Source organism: Hyla sarda, chromosome 10, assembly GCF_029499605.1.
Source record: "Hyla sarda isolate aHylSar1 chromosome 10, aHylSar1.hap1, whole genome shotgun sequence".
In the NCBI taxonomy this organism is placed as follows: Eukaryota; Metazoa; Chordata; class Amphibia; order Anura; family Hylidae; genus Hyla; species Hyla sarda.
Window position 1 is genome coordinate 60,092,247 of NC_079198.1, and position 17,301 is coordinate 60,109,547.

General features: G+C 41.9%; 1 protein-coding gene across 3 annotated transcripts in view; it reads right to left on the bottom strand.

The window, feature by feature from the left end:
• Positions 1-15,584, bottom strand: part of CACNG7 (calcium voltage-gated channel auxiliary subunit gamma 7) — a 234,894-nt gene extending 219,310 nt beyond the window's left edge. The window contains exons 1-2 of one of the 3 annotated variants that reach the window (XM_056542633.1): positions 14,909-15,584; positions 8,458-8,477 (exon numbers count right to left, since the gene is read on the bottom strand). Coding sequence is in view for 1 of the 3 variants with exons in the window: in XM_056542631.1 (XP_056398606.1) it covers positions 13,306-13,312 (7 nt within the window). In the remaining 2 variants the exon portion in view is untranslated. Of the gene's footprint in view, positions 1-8,457; positions 8,478-13,305; positions 13,397-14,908 lie in introns of those variants that run through there. The other 2 variants (XM_056542632.1, XM_056542631.1) reach the window with 2 other exon arrangements.
• Between the last annotated feature and the right edge of the window lie 1,717 nt (positions 15,585-17,301).

Here is a 17,301-nt window from a genome sequence, read left to right on the forward strand (position 1 = left end):
CTTCCTGGGATTTCGGGCTATTACCGCTGCTTCATTCCCCACTTTGCCCAGATTGCAGAACCCCTCACAGTTCTCTTACAGGGTACGGCGAAAGAGAACTACAATGGGAAACTACCTGTTGAATAGGCTGAAGAGCAAGAGGCAGCATTCCAAGCTCTTAAACGTCTTCTGACAGAATCCCCCTTCCTGGCATACCGAGACTACAGTTAGCCATTCCGATTATATACCTATGCCAGTTTCGAAGGTCTGGGTTTTGTCCCAAGTCCAGGCAAGGCGAGAGCCAGTAGTTGCCTATGCCAGCCATAACCTGCGAGGAGCAGTGAAGAACGATGCAAACTACAGCTCATTCAAGTTAGAACTTCTTGCCCTGGTATGGGCCGTGAAAGGGCTGTTGTGCCGAAATGCTTTGGATCTGGTTTCTGGTGATCAACTTCATCAGATTCTGGTTTACCGAATAGACGCGGCGATGGTCCTCAACGCATACCATGATCAGTCAGAACACTTTGGAGTTCACAAGACCGAAGCTACTGTCAGGCGAAGATTCTATTGGATCAGAATGTGGAGCTACGAGGGAAATGGTACAGTGAATGTGCTATCTGTATTGTCACCAAGATGTGCGCAAGGACGCAAGAGCACCCCTCCATTTCATCCAGAGTGAAAGGCCTAACCAGTTGGTCACGCTAGACCATGTCAAGTTGTCTCCTACCCCGTCCGGGTACACTTATGCTCTTACCATGGTGGATCACTACTCTAAATGGGTTGTCGTTGTCCCCGTCAAAGATCTTACAGCCAAGACAGCAGCCCATCTGTTCTACTCCAATTGGGTACAACCCCTTGGGTGTCCTGAGTCTGTCCTAGTCTTGCTGAGGAAGTTTCCAAGGACCCACAAGTTAGACTCTATCTGGGAGACAGAACCATACACCATGACGGCCATACCCTATCCGGACTCACATGTATACAAAGTACAAAAGTCTGGGTATGAGCCACAAGTTGTTTGCCGAAACCGAATCAAGTTGTGTCTGAAAGAAGATCTACCAGTGCTCCCAGCACCACCTCCTTCAGCTGTCAGACCTGTAAAAGAATATGTCCCATGCGAGAGAATCCACCCATCCATGGATTTACCCATGTTTTCTCCCACTGAGCATGCAATCTTCTGTGTTTCACCAACCCCGGGGCTGGTTCAATCAACACTAGTCTCCACACCAGTCCCAGTCTTGTCACCATTGGCTCGAGCCTATACGCCAGTCTCTAGCGTACCAACTCAGTCTCCATCCTCTCCAGTACAGATGCCAGCAACTCTGGATCCCACCAGCCCTGGACCAATACCCTCTCTTGAATTCATCGAGGAAGAGTTAGCTGCAGCTTCAGAGGCTCCAAGGGCTCTCGAAGACGCAAGAGTTCCAGATTCCCCCCAAGTGGTGTTGCGTAGGTCCCAACGGTTGACACAAGGACAAATTCCCGCCAGGTACAAAGATTAACTCATAATGTAAAGTTATGTACCACACATAGTCAGTTCACATATGGTAAAGATAGTCCACACATATGCAAATAGTTAAGATAGGACCGTAACATTATTTGTCGTCCCAGTCCACAAGTTCTAAATATATACAGTTATGTGTCTAATGTTTCTCTTCTGTCCACGTGTACAGGGTACTCTACTGGCCAGAGGGTTCACCTGATATCTAGATAATGTATGTAGAGTGACAGAATTGATCAATGTAAAGGTAACACTGTTGTATAGTGTAACAACGTATATTGAATTTTGGGGAGAAGAGTTGGGAACCGAGGGGCCCCAGCAGCCAAGGCATTGGTTAGATGGCCTCCGGCAGCCGAATCCGTAATTCTATGCATATTGATATGTATATTGTTGTCTTGAGTGTCTTCAGAGCAGTTACAAAGTCAAATTAACCCCATATGTTTAAAGAGCATGTATGGACATTCACCATGCCACACAGACTCATCCTTATCTTGTTTTGTAATCCAGACCTGAGAAGAACATTGTGCATAAATGCCCCAGGAACTGTCACTAGGCCTCATTGGCCACTTCAGTCTTCTACCCTCCAGGACTGCGCGTCGATGATGACTTTAATTAAGAGGGGGAGTTTGTGGTAGCCAGTGCTCCTGCTGTCCAGTCCGGCAGCCTCCTTCAGTGTCCCCAAGGCCCCCTGCACTTGTTTTCCCATTGTAAATATGTTTTACCATGTAAAGTGTTATAAAATGTAATGTTGCTTTAAGAGTTATACCATGTGATATGTCATGTGATTGTTACCCAGGAGTTACCAGTGAACAGATGATCCCAAGAGTGACCTATGGGCTCCCTGCTAGTCTCCCACATATAAGCCCTGGGTGGAGCTAACTTCACTCTCTTTGAGCTCTGCTCTTCTGCTAAGCTGAGGTCCAGTGCAGTCGTGCCTAGTGTGTGTGTGTGTGTGTGTGTGTGTGTGTGTGTCAAGAGTGTTGGAGACTTCAAAGTCAAGTCCTGCAGCCACCGTCAAGTAAGCTAAAGTCACAGCTTTATGAGTCGAGTCAAGTCAGACCCTGTCATCTGTCAAGTCAGTGTGGTCTGCATTCAATTGTCCAGTCCTACTACAAGTCCCAGCAAGCCCTTAAGGTCTCTGTGTCACTGGTCACCTACTTGGGCCCTGGCTGAACTGTATAGACTTTACCAATGGTCTACCCTCAGTAAAGCTACCATTGTCCGTAACTTGGCATTGAAGTCTTTATTGCCCCCGTGCCTAGCCCAGGATCCAGCTGTATACCTTCGGGTGGTTTTAGGTTAAACCCCGCCCTGGCATCACAAATACAAGGGGTTAATGCCATCTGCCCCTAGGGTAACAAAATCTGCCCTCATCACATCCCTCTATCACAAGTTTGAATTACTATTTTAGCTGATATGGACTAAAATGTGTATGGCTGTGTCACTGACACGATCATTCGCCAATCCGTCACCCATCAACCTACTTCTGTCTAAAGGGTATTCTATGTATGGCAGCCTTTAGTGGTCTGGTCTAGCATTTGAAGTATTAACAGTACCTTACAGCTTTGTTAAATATTATACCATGCGTTTTCGCCGGGTGCTGTATTCAATACCGCACTAGTCATTCTAGTTCATCTTTTTTCCAAGTAGTGTTCATACATTCCCTTTTGGTCAGTTGCGATTTGGTTTACCGCACTGTCATTTATTTATTATTTATTTTTTATTTTATTTTAAAAAGGCAGCGATATACAAATAAAAAAAATAAAAAATTATTTTTTTATCCTTTGAATTAACATACATAACTCTTTATACCATATACATCTTTCGAAATAATATCCAACTTGTGTTGTTGAATGCCGCACCGGTGACTAAGCGGTGTGACTTCTTGAGTCGCTTGTGGTGTTATATTCACACCACATGCGATAATTATATTATATATATATATGTTTATAGGATTGCATTGTGCTTTTATATTGCTGTTTTATTATTATTTTTGTGATTTTTGTTTGTCTATTTATATTTATTTATATTTATTTATATACTTTTTTCATACATTGTCACATGGATATGTAATTCTATGTAACAACTCTTTCAAAAAGCACTCTAATGGTTAATTCCTGGAGGTATATATATCTGTTACCAGCCTTCCTTTGTCATGCCTGATGAAGCTGCGCATGCGCAGCGAAACGCGTTGCATCTAATAAATCCATTGATTTTACTTGGCTGCCTGATGGTTCCTCTCTGCGCCAGATAAACTCCTGACTCCCTGGTCATTCGTTTTTGATTTCACATCTTTGTTTGGCAGACAGCTATCTCTGCTCATCAGCCCATTGGTTTCACTGAAAGGAGAGATTCCTTTAGAACTTGCTTATCTGTCTGAGACCAAAAAGGATCCAGCAGTATAGTTAGGAACCCCAATACACATTAAATGGTTGTCCGGTCCTCCCAAATTGGGTGCATAGGGGCATTTAAAGATCTATGGAACTTAGGGAAGTGGTCTGTGACCTGAGGAATTATGGGTGTGGTTTGGGGTGGAAGCATATTAGTAGTGACCTGGCAACCATTCTGAATAGGGAGAACCCACAGGAAAACTACCCCTTTTGAGAACCTATTTAACCTTTTATATTGCATCACACCATTATATTAGATGCCATAGTGCTTACTTGCAGATGTAGCATGCAATTGTATCAGCATACATGCCCCATCCCACCAATGTAATAGGTATTATAGTACTGCTTCCAAAAACCATGCACAGCCTTTTAGAGGATAAAGTAGGGCACATCTTCAGAGCTGCATCAGATACTATGACGAAATGGTCACCACTGAACCGCGTATGTAGGAGCAGTGAACACGTCTCCATGGGTACACAATAGTCCTATGTGTTGTTACTATCATGGCAAGACTACTACATTATTTCTTTACAGCCAGTGGATATAATGATGTTTGAATAGCTCAAATGATATGTAAGAATAAGTGACATTTCCATTAAACAATACTGCTGCATCAAAGATATAAGAAAATATTATAGGCCAAATACTATGAATGGTCTTAACCATCTATCCCCTACATAATTTATTAGCCATTAATTTATTATGCTCATAGAAAAACACAGTGGCCCTCATTTACTTATAAAATCGGGTTGTAAGTCTATCTTGCTTTCTTACCAACTGCTTTTTTCCCCTGGTATTTATTATTATGTCGCATCCTGTTTGTCGCACGTGGGTTTTGTTGGTTTTGGTTTCCAACTCCTCTGAGTTGTCGGGAAACAATCCACAACAATTCAACATATTCGGGTTGGAAACCTTTATAAATACGTGGAAAAGCTCAGAAATGTCGGGTTACGCCCCTTTTTCGGGTTTGGGAGAATCCACATCGGGTCCGTCGGGAAAAAATGTTGCATCGTGTCGCAGACTGGCGCACGATGTCTGCGACATGTCGCAGACAAAGATGCGCCAAAAAAACCAAGTCGGGTTTAAAATAGTAATTGAGGGCCATCTGAATATCTTATCATGTCTTAGTAACAAGGCATAATTATAAAGCAAAATAAATTTGCTGACATTTCAATGTTAGTCATACTGCAACAGGGCATAGTTTAAACACGTGACATAGTCCCTTGTATACAAATAAATAGGTTATGCTCTGCAGATTTCACCTTGCTTTTTGGCAAATCTCTCTGCTTGTGGAACTTTCAAGTGGTGCTGCGCAGCCCGCTGGCCTAAAGGGGACATATGGGGAAGAGAGGCATGCAAGGCATCTACAATTTTAACAAAACAGTTTTTCATAATGTTCATCCCTAGTATAAATTCCCCTTATCTGTCACATAAGTTACAATCACTCCTTGCCCGCTAAGTACATGCTCTCCCAACTGACTGGTTGGCTCCCAGTATTCATGTCTGGGGACTTGTTGCCCATTACCCGCAACTACTCTGAAGTTAACATTCTCTGGTTCACACAATAAACTAGCATCCCAATGCTGATAGAAAACATTTTTAGGTATAGTAGACACTTGTGACCCTGTATCTATCATCGCCTCCAATGGCACACCTTCAACAATAATTTTTACATATGGGCAGGAGGAGACATAAAGTGAGAGTCCTGAATGAGGTCGTTCGGGGATCGGACCTTATGACTGTTTTTCTGAGGGACGGTCTGCGACCTCAGAGAAAATCCAGTTAAATCCCAACTCTTCATTTTACAATGTCCTGGTTTATTACAATAGGTACAAAAGAGTCTTTGAGTCCCTGTGGGTCTATTAGGCAGAGGATTGCAGGGGTTGAAATTGCAGGGAGCAGGAGCAGAGGCAGATTTTCTGGGTTCACGGTCAGGTGGGGCAGACCGTGTGGCAAGCTCCTTTACAACCTTAGTCAATGTCCTGCCTAACACTCTGTAAATCTGAGGCTGCGGTGACTGGCAAAGCAGGTGACACTGGGGCGGGGGCTGGTTATGGTGGTGGTATAGGTCTGGCTACCACCCCTAATGGCTCTTGGACAGATGGATAAGCTCCCTCTAACTCAGTCCCGGACTCATTCACTTGGATAGCCAGTCTCTTGAAAGCGGGGAATGAAAAGTTGGGGTTTTGGACCGCCAACTTTCGTAGCTGGGCTTTGTCCCAATTATTATGAGCCCCATCAATAAATCTGTCCATTAACACCTTGTTGCCCTGCTCGGGAGTTATACCATCTAATTTTTAAACAGTCTCTAGGGCATTCTGTAGGGCTACGGCATATGCTTTCAAGGTTTCACCTGGCTTCTGTCCGCTTTCATACAGCCGGAGACGTACCTCTGGCCAGGTGCGGACTTCCTCTAACGCTGGTCTCTGTAGCTTTCCTGTGAGCAATTGCACCTGTTGATTAGGAGGAAAAGAGTAAAAGACAAATTCTGGATCCTTTCTTTGAAATACCTCAGGGAGAAGGAGTATCCATTGTAGGTAGGGAGGACAGGGTTCCCCATGAATACCGGTGCAGACGTTGGAACACCAGTGTTGTTGATGTAGACTGCAGGCAGGACTGGCAACATTCCGGCCACTGGGGCAGGTGATGATCCCGTTGCTTGAGATGGAGGGGCACAGTCGCCTGGTTGATCTGGAGAGGTGGGTTCTGACATCTTGTTGCTTTAAGAAGAATAAGGTGCTTTCGCCTTTAAGATAATTGTTGAAGTGCTGCAGCGGCTTATACCCGGCTAGTGGGAGTACTATAAATGAATGCGTCCCCTTTATTTTGCAGGTACCCAGTAGTCATTTGTCTTGAGAATTGATACCGGTAATCGTCGGTGTTTGCCGAGTCTGCACTGCAGCGGGTGCTTGATAGAAGACAGCGGAGCCGCTGGAACCTCCAATATGGCTGTGCCCAAGGAACTTTGTGTTTTGGTCCGGTCGGCAAAGTCTTCCCCTGTGAAACACAGGGGGCTCTTTGGTTCCTCCTCACTGTGCTGGAGAGACATCACCGATGGGGACTGAGGGGAAGGAGCTGCGACTGCTCACGTACACGGGAAACACCGGACCCAACTATCCATTTCCAATATCGACAATGGCAAATCCCTACAATCCACAATGGCAAATGACAGTATTTTCTTCACCTCCTCCTCTGTTTCACAAGCGCCACAAGTAAAAAACACTTTTTACTTGTAAAGTCCCCTACACCTTTTGGCGCAGGCTTGAATTGCATCGGCATGTGGTTTTTGCAGACAATATTGGACACAGTTCTGACTAGGGGGAGGACTTGTGGCATAAGGCGTACACCCGCATCCTGTTCATAAAGCCAAAATTTATGATAGCGGGGTGTGATGAGGGCAGATGTTATCCTAGGGGCAGATGGCATTAACCCCTTGTATTCATTTTGCCAGGGCGTGGTTTAGCCTAAAACCACCCAAAGGTATACCGCTGGATCCTGGGCTAGGCATGGGGGCAATAGAAGACTCCGACACCAAGTTACGGACAACGGTAGCTTTACCGTTGGTAAAGTCTGTACAGTTGGTAAAGTCTATACAGTTCAGCCAGAGCCCAAGGAGGTGACCAGTGATGCAGAGACCTTAAGGGCTTGCTGGGACTTGTAGTAGGACTGGACAATTGAATGCAGACCATGCTGACTTGACAGATGACAGTGACTGACTTGACTCATAAAGCTGTGACTTTAGCTTACTTGACTTGATGGTGGCTGCAGGACTTGACTTTGAGGCCTCCAACACTCTGGGCACACACACTAGACACGACTGCACTGGACCTCAGCTTAGCAGAAGAGCAGAGCTTATAGAGAGAGAAGCCAGTTCCACCCAAGGCTTATATGGGAGAGACTAGCAGGGAGCCCATAGGTCACTCTTGGGATCACCTGGTCACTGGTACCTCCTGGGTAACAATCACATGACATATCACATGGTATAACTCTTAAAGCAACATTACATTTGATAACTCTTTATATGATAAAACAAATTTACAATGGGGAAACAAGTGCAGGGGGCCTTGGGGAAACTGAAGGAGGCTGCTGGACAGGACAGCAGGAGCACGGGATAACACCTCCCATACTGGCCCATCACAAAACTGGCTATACATTATTGTACAATGATGCCAGCCAATGGACAAATGATCTTTCTGGAAACATACTTTTATAGAAATGAAACTGAAAAAAAAATTCTGGAGAATTCACACATACCCTGTTTCCCCAAAAATAAACCCTACCCCGAAAGTAAGCCCTAGCAGGATTATCACGGTGGGCTGCAATATAAGCCCTACCCCGAAAACAAGACCTAGGCCAGGGGTAATCAACTGGCAGACTGCGGTCCAGATCCGGACCATGGCCGCCAGTAATGCCCGCAGACTTCCCAACGGTAACTGTTTTCTTTCAAGGCAATGACGGATTATCATTGGTCAGCTAAAACAATCATTCATTGGTAAATGTCTATTTTTTCCTTCTAAGTTTCTAATTTCACATTCTTAAAATATATTTAGAAATATATATAGAAGGGGAGTGACAAATTGAGTTTCTTACCTGCAACTTTTGAACATTTGCTGCAAAAAAAAAGAAAAAGCAATAACACTACGATGGATGTCAGACACATAGAGTACAGTTCACATTACATATGAGACAGAGGAGCATAGTATATGAATATGCTATTTTGGGGGGATTGTATCTGTTTTTCTTTTTTTTGCTTTGATTTCCATTAGCATGGGAAATGTGTGCATTTTTGGCATCATTACTCAAGGTTGTGGCAAATAAACACAGTAAAACTGCAATAAAAATAACCTACTGATTATATCTACTCTTTTGTCTAGCCTCTACCTTGCCTTGCCTGGCTGCAAGACCATATGCACAGCAATGGGAAAAACTTTGAGGGTGCCATCGTTTATGTCCAATGAACTGACTCAGTTTCCCACTATTGCTGTAAAAAACAAGTGCCAGAGTGAAACTGATGATCAAATTGATCCTATTCTTTTGAATGGGACACTTCAGGCGCCTCAATTAAGGCGCCTCAATTGGGATACTGGATTGCATCTTGTAGTATTCCCCTGTTATGCCTGCAGGAATTACTGGATGTCAGACCCTAAGCTTCTGATGCACTTTGTCACTTGTGACCAGGATTCGGCTCAGCACATATGTGACAGCATCCTAAAAGGATACCTTATGATTGACTCTTGTTTCCCCCTGCTTTTTAAATCTTAAAGGAGTTATAAAGTAACAAAAAATGTATCCCATATATCTGCAGGAATAGGAGATAATTGTCAGAACCTGGGGGGTCCGACTGCTGGGACCCCCTGCGATCTCATGCCTAGGGCCTGGCGGAGATACCCGAATGCTATATCTCTGACTCTCCCATAGAGATGCATGAAGAGGGCATGTCACTCAAAGCTTTGTGCCGTGGTTGACAAACTGCATTCAGAGGCGGGGTGACGGGGTTGAGATCACAGGGGGGTCCCAGTGGTCAGACCGCCCATGATCGTATCCCCTATCCTCTTTAACTGTCAATATAGGGATTATCAATCATTGCTCCTATATTTACCTATTAATTGCCATTCATATGTATGGAAGTTACATGTACTCAAAGCCCTGGATAAATTATACTATACTAAGCACCTGTATCATTTATGTGTGAAATAAATGTAAAAAAAACCTCAGTGTTGTTATTACATTCTAGATAGTGGTGGACAATGGTTGTATTTGCCAAAGCCATGCTATGAATAAAAATTTTAATTCAAAAGATAAAAAAAAAAGTATTCATATTTTGAATGTTGTCATTCTAATAGCTGACACACATGTATATATGAACTTCTGTAAGCTATACTGAAATGATCTATGGTATTGTCTGTGATTCAGGTTGGTTTTACACATTCTGATTTAACACCATCAGACACTGAAAAAATGTATTATCTGGAGCGTGGCCTGCATGCCATAGATGCTATCTGACACAACTGTACAGGTTAGTTAAAGGGGTTATCCCAAGAAGCAAAGTTATCTCTAAGTCCGGCTTCACGTGGGCATATTATGGACATGTGATATACTCATGTAAATCCAGCCTTATCTACATGATAGAAAATAACTAACTGATGGTGGGGTCCTAGCAGTCAAAACCCCATTGATCAGTTAGTTATCCCCTATCCTAGGAACATGATATAACTCAGCTTCTTAGGATAACCCATTTCATTATCTATGGAGTTTCTAAACATTGCTGAGTGCAGATTTCAGCAATGTTCAGGAGCTCTTTAGTGAATAAATGTGTTCTTCTACTCCATTATGGGGGGAACAATTGTCCTCTGTTTTCAGAATCTGTGGAGGTCCCAGTGGTAGGACCCCCACTGATCAGCTACTGTCCCTTATGCTATGGATAGGAAATAACTTTGAATCTTGGGATAACTTCTTCAACATTGTAATAAAATAAATTATGATATCTTGCTGTAATTATACATTTTCTACAATCATCCCTATGAATATGGTCATACTAATGTTTCCATTGTAACAATCTGTCTGGTAAAATGGATTGTTGGAAACATAGAAATATTTAGACTAAAGATTTGTCCTTATATATTTTACACAAATAGAAACATAGAAATTTACATTTTTATCAAATACATGGCTCAGACAACATGATGGGCAGCAGCATAAAACTGTTTATATTGTAATTATATAAACTAATTAACTAATTGACCTTTATGTTTATGACTCACAGGATAAACACCAGGAGCTAACCAGTTGGGGGACCAGCAGCTAACCATTCATGGATTTACCCAATACTTTTACCTGTCTCAATACTTTCATCTTTTTTATGCCGAAATAAGGCTTTATTTACATTGGCGAGCCTTGTTCCCATTAAAGTTTCCAATATTCTTGATGATGCCAATTGCTTAGTGTGGGTCTTGTTGAGATCTATTTGAATCCAGCATAACTACTTTGGCTTATTTATAAAAGAAAGCCATGATGATGCTAGTGTGAACAGAGTCTTAAAGGGGTACTTCGGTGGAAAACTTTTTAATCAACTGGAGCCAGAAAGTTAAACAGATTTGTAAATTGCTTCTATTAAAAAATCTTTCTCCTTCCAGTACTTATTATCAGCTGTATGCTACAGAGGAAATTCTTTGACTTATGAATTTCTTTTTTGTCTTGTCCACAGTGCTGTCTGCTGAAATCTATTGCCTGTATCAGGAACTGTGCAGAGCAGGAGAAAATCCTCATAGCAAACCTATGCTACTCTGGACGGTTCCTGACATGGACAGAGGTGTCAGCAGAGAGCACTGTGGACAATACAAAAAAGAAATTCAAAAAGCAAAGAATTTCCTCTGTAGCACACAGCTGCTAATAAGTACTGAAAGGATAAAGATTTTCTAATAGAAGTAATTTACAAATCTGTTTAACTTTCTGGCACTAGTTCATTAAAAAAAAAAAAAGTTTCCCACTGGAGTACCCCTTTAACTTGGCACAGTGCTGAATAAAGTATACCAAAGTTATTTTAAACATTCCTGGGAAATTAAAATGATCATGATTTTACTAAGGTCATGAAACCTTCCATGGGTCATGCTTGACAGTAATAATTAATTTAAAATAACTTTTCTCTTCCATTTTTTGTAACTTCAAACTTTTCTTTAGGATACATTCACACATATGCAGATTTGATGCACAGGATTTGATGCGCAGGATTTTCTGCGGCACATCTCAATGTAAACTAAATGACTGAGCACAGCTTCTAATCGGCAGTTACAAATCCTGTGCATCAAATCTGCGCAGGATCCTGTATGTGTGAACGCACCCTTAAAGGAGATCTGCAGTAAAAGACAACTTATTCCCTATCCACAGGATAAGGGATAAGTGTCTGATTTTGGGGGGTCCGACCGGTGGGAACCCCCGCAATCCCCCAAATGGGGCCCGGCATTGCAGCTCTATGTGAGCGGCTAATTCACATAGCATCGACCTCTCCACGCCAACTCCCCATACAGTTCTATGGGCGAGGCAGAGAAGCACGAACACTACCTCCCCGCCTCTCCCATAGAGATACATGGAGGAGGCGTGTCGGCCGCTACGTCACGCTGCGGACGGCATTCCTACTGCACGGGAGAGCCGTGGCCCCGTACAGCAGATCGCGGAGGGGGGAGGGGGGGTCCAAGCAGTTTGACCCCATGATCAGACACTTATCCCCAATCCTGTGGATAGGGGATAAGTTGTCTTTTGCTGCAGAAGTCCTTTAAATGCCTATATTTCACATGATGTAAAATGAGTATCTGAAGAACAATTTACCCCATCCACCCTTGCAGAGGCTTCCATATTTGTCCTCAGCTCACCCTCACAAAGCAATGTATTTTATGGATTTCTTTAGCGTAGAACAGGTCGAACTGTCCTTACCATTGGGAAGAAAAGGATATTGAAGGGCAAGTATATCTATAAGTTTTTGTTTTTTTTATTAAAGACTCCATGCTACAAAATATACTCAGAACTTTTCTTCCATAACTTTTACAACAGTGAGTGACATTATAAACATTATATACATATATATATATATATATATATATATATATATATATATATATATACACCAATCATTTGGAGACCATGATTTTACATGACATTTGGCAAAAAAGGTATGCACCATTTTGAATGTATTTTTGTTTTACTAAATCTGTCACTTCAAATGTAAAAGAACTGTGTACAACAAAAGCTTTTAAATAGAATGTCACAACAATATTTACAATTGGTGACACAACCTGATGTAAACAAACACAAATTCGCCACAAGATAAAGAAGATATCAAATTGATACAGTATATGTATCCATCTATATAATTTTTTTGTGGAGGGGAGAAGGAGATAGATAGGTAGATAGATAGGTAGATAGGTAGGTAGGTAGATAGATAGATAAAAGTAAAAAGCAGTGCTGCACTCCATATAATGAAAAGCAGTGGGTTTATTCCATCAAAAAGGTGTAACATACACTTTTTTGATGGAATAAACCCACAGTTTTTCACTATATGGAGTGCTGCACTGCTTTTTACTTTTATGGAATTGGAGGAATTTATGGATTAATTCTTTTTTCAGTTGCCTGCACCCTGCCTTCTACACAGTTTTTTTGCATCGAGTGCTGTTGTGCCTTTATTTTTTCTAGATAGATAGATAGATATTCAGATAAGAAAACTGAAAACTAAAGATTAGTTAATGATCATAATACAATTCTATTACAGAATAACAAAAAAAATCATATAAGTCCATTTATTTTGCTTAGTAAAGAACACCCTGGTGTAGATTTCCCCATTGCCCTTTGTAAGATGCAGTGATGCTGTCTCATTTTCTTATGCAGTATCAGGATAGGATGACAGAGAGCCCCATTGTCCTGATCAGTACAGCAGAGTTCTTAACTCACCCTTCATACAGCAAAGACTTCACCATTTCCTCTAATCCTCTGCAGCAAAGCCTCAGCATCTACCTGCATATCACACATCTCGCTGAAACATACCTTCCAGCCAAAAGCCTGGTCTCCAAAGAGGAATTGAATCAGCTTTTTTCATGAACACTGCTGCAGTCCCTCCCTTTTCTACTTCTTGCCCCTAACCCAGTATTTTTCAACCAGCGTGCCTCCAGCTGTTACAAAACTACAATTCCCAGCATGCCCGGACAGCCGAAGGCTGTCCGGGCATGCTGGGGATTGTAGTTTTGCAACAGCTGGAGGCACGCAGGTTGGGAAACACTGCCCTTACCCTTGAAGTATCAAAAATAATAACGATTCTCATGGTTATTTCAGAGATTTTCCCTGCTAAGTCAAACATTCACCCTTGACGTCCAATATTAAGTCGATTGGGGATGGGGATAGGATACCATAATATTATTTATCTTCAACAACAGCCCCCACCTTTTCCTTTCTAACCAATAAAAAAAAGTACTTATGTGTCATTTTATATCATTGCTAGTTCCCACACTTTTTTTCTTTTTTTTTTTATATATCTGCTCCTCCCCATCTAAAACGAATCCACTAGTAGGACATTTCCCCATATACCACCCCCATCAATTGAATGTATAATATACAATTCTATAATATACAATAAATCATTGCCTTCCTGGGCATGACTGCTATATCTCGGTACAACCATGCCAAGTACTACGCCAAATGATTTTATACCAATAGGCAATTCCTCAGTGTCAGTAACTAGGCAATGCAATGCATGTGTATTAGAGCAGAAAATGCAATATTATAGATACATTCAAGATGTATATACACAGTTACCTTCATATATATATATATATATATATATATATATATATATATATATATATATATATATATTATATAGATTGATAGATAGACACGTGCAATAGGTTTACAAGCTCACATACTCTATGGTAGTAATATGATACATTTCCTATGTACTCTACTGTGTGTCATGAAATGATTTAACCAGGGTTGTAAATTAAAAAGTCACAGCAATGACTTAGAGTACAGAATGTATGAAGGTTCATAAATCCAGCTCCAGAAGAGCTGCAGACATGATAAACAAGATTGTGGCTTTCCTGAGCTAAAACATGTTGTCTAACAATTCCATTAAAAAGCCACGCCAACCAATGCAAACATTTCTATGGATAATTACATAGTATACCGGGATGGATCCATCCCACAGTAAATCTGTTAGTCTAAGCAGCATTTCTTCCACTCCACACATCACCACATACCATGCTACTTCATACACAACCCATCACACACACTGGTACCCAGACATCCCCAGTATCCCAGCATAGAAAACCCCCATATTATGCAGGTGCCTACTTGCATGCAGCAGACCAAGCTGTCAAACAAGAACACAGCAGAAAACAGAATACAGGTCAAGCATTCAGGGATCTATCATTTTAACTCTCAAGGGTCATGGTCAAGGTTCTAACCTCACCGCACAGGGTGCTGAAAGAGTTAACCGTGGGTGTATAAAGGAAAAGATTAAGGATATTATATTAAACTAGGACATAAACACGATGCTCACCTTATCCACTGGGTTTATGAGCTGCAGTCTTCTCTAAGCCTCTGCATAGTTATTGCTTCAAGAACATGGCAAATCTTGAATTAATATTCCTAGTTTTACGTAAAGAATGCGAAAATATCTTCGGATGACTTTTTTTTCTTTAGGGGAATGTAAAAAGTCTCTCGACTGCAGCCAGGTACAGTAGCAAGTATATTATTTTCTAGATCTGAGTCATCCTCTTGGAAGATACGTGTAGAGGAGAGGAATCATCGAACTACATGTATTGGTGTAGGTATGGATCTGTATCTCGGATGGGGGGAGGGGATGGGAACTGAATATTGCAGCTTGCCAAAGTGTAGGTACTGTAAAGTCATTTGTGCAAGAATGAAGACTGGAGGGGACCTGTCTGGAGCAGAGGGAGGGCGCTTCTTAATTTGTATGCCATCAAAATACAAAGATGGGCAATGTTAATGCAAAAAATATATATGTAGAAGAAAATCAGAATATCATGATCATCTTTATCATCAGTGTTAGTGAGAGGAGACCCTGGATCTTCTTTGTCAGCAGCTTCAATGTAGATAAGGGGTGAGGAGGAGGGATACTGCAGTGCTGGGAGAAGCATCCATCGCTTTGGAAAGATCAGTTAGGAGCCTTGGTCTGTCCTGAGGTCCCCATTGTCTTTCCTCTACATCGCTTTTCAGGAGCACTCTCTCTCCTCTGAGTGGCCAAGAATTCACAATTCCCCTCTCCCTCCTCCCTTTTTTCTTCATCAATGTGATGTCAGAGGGAGCTCTCTTAAAGGGACAGCTGAGTTTTTTCCCCTTCACTACTCTATGCCTCTGCATTGAGGTTTACTGGTCACACCTGCCACCCATGAGGACTGCAGTGGAAAACTGCACTGACTGGGGATTTCTCAGCTCTTCTGTACTAATGTACATTTTTTCTGCTTTACAGCAGATATTCCAGTATCCCTTATGCTTGTGGTGAGTAAACAGAATGGAGAACGGTCATTAGGAATTACTAGAATCACATCAAGAATGTGTGAAAAACAGTATGTGCAGCCCAGGCACCCAGACTACATGCGGAATATCACATATTTACAATTCAGTGCCTGCATATGCAATTGTAACTTATTTGCAGCCATGCACTGCATGCAGGTGGACATCTCATATACATGTTTCTGGACAGGATATGCTCCATTACACTTGTGATACTTTCTTTGATTGTTTTGGTGATGGTGTTAGTGTATAAATGAATTAAAATATAAGAAAGTAATCTGAAAGACAATAACAACACATAGATACAAGGTCACCTCTTTGTGTCCATTCAGCTTTAGTCAGTGTGTGATCGGGCCAGTGTAGAACAACTATAGGGATTCTGTAGCCATGAAGCCTGTAATTATGTGACGTCACTAGTCACTGGTGCACTGGGTTGAACTGTACAGTATAAGTTACTCCTCCTATTCACCATGACCTTGGCATAAGCTATTGTTGCAGCTCTGGGCAAAGCTTCAGATGTTTTTATAAGCTTATCCCATGAAGCTGGACAAGTTAAAAAAGGCTGATATGATAGTAAACTTGATACGGTTTCAGATATAATGAAAAAACTAGTTTATTATTTGTTGACTGGGAAAGATAGAAAGATATAATGGTTGTGAAATCTGACCGGTTTACTGTGTGATGCAATCCACCATGTAACATTTTATACATACAGGACAACACACAAGAGCTGCATTTTAGTGCAGCTTGGACATCAGCTCATGTGGAGGAGAAGGAGGGGGTATATGTATAAAATAAAGTATGAAATATAGCCAATACATTTTTTCGACAATCTGTTTGATAGAAAATAAAAAAGAAGGTTGCAGCAGCACTCTTGGTCAAAAAATGGAGGCTCTCAGCGCACTTTTTGCTCAAAGCGTGTCCCCCATCCACCAAGCGGAGGTGGCCTGACTTCAGATGGGACCCTAACATACTTAATCCACTCACCTCTGCTTTGCATATAGCCTCTGACTGGGTGACATGCAGGATCCACTATCAATAAAAAAAAAAAACTCCTGTGAACAGGGAGGAGTGCACGGCTAGAGAGGGTGCCACTCTCCCTAACTTGCATAGCAAAAAGAAAAAAAGAAAAAATAGCCAGCACAACTACCTAATACTAAGAGCCTCCATTTTTTGACCAAGAGTGCTGCAACCTTCTTTTTTGTATACTTTGTATTTTCCACAGCAGCATGCACCCATGTATTAGGTGGCTTTTTTTTAGTTTTTTTGCTATGCAAGTTAGGGGGCGTTGCACCCTCTTTAGCTGTGCTCCCTTCCCTGTTCACAGGAGGTTTTATAAATTGATAGTGGATCCAACATGTCACCCAGTCAGAGGCTATATGCCCAGCAGAGGTGAGTGGATTAAGCATGTTAGGG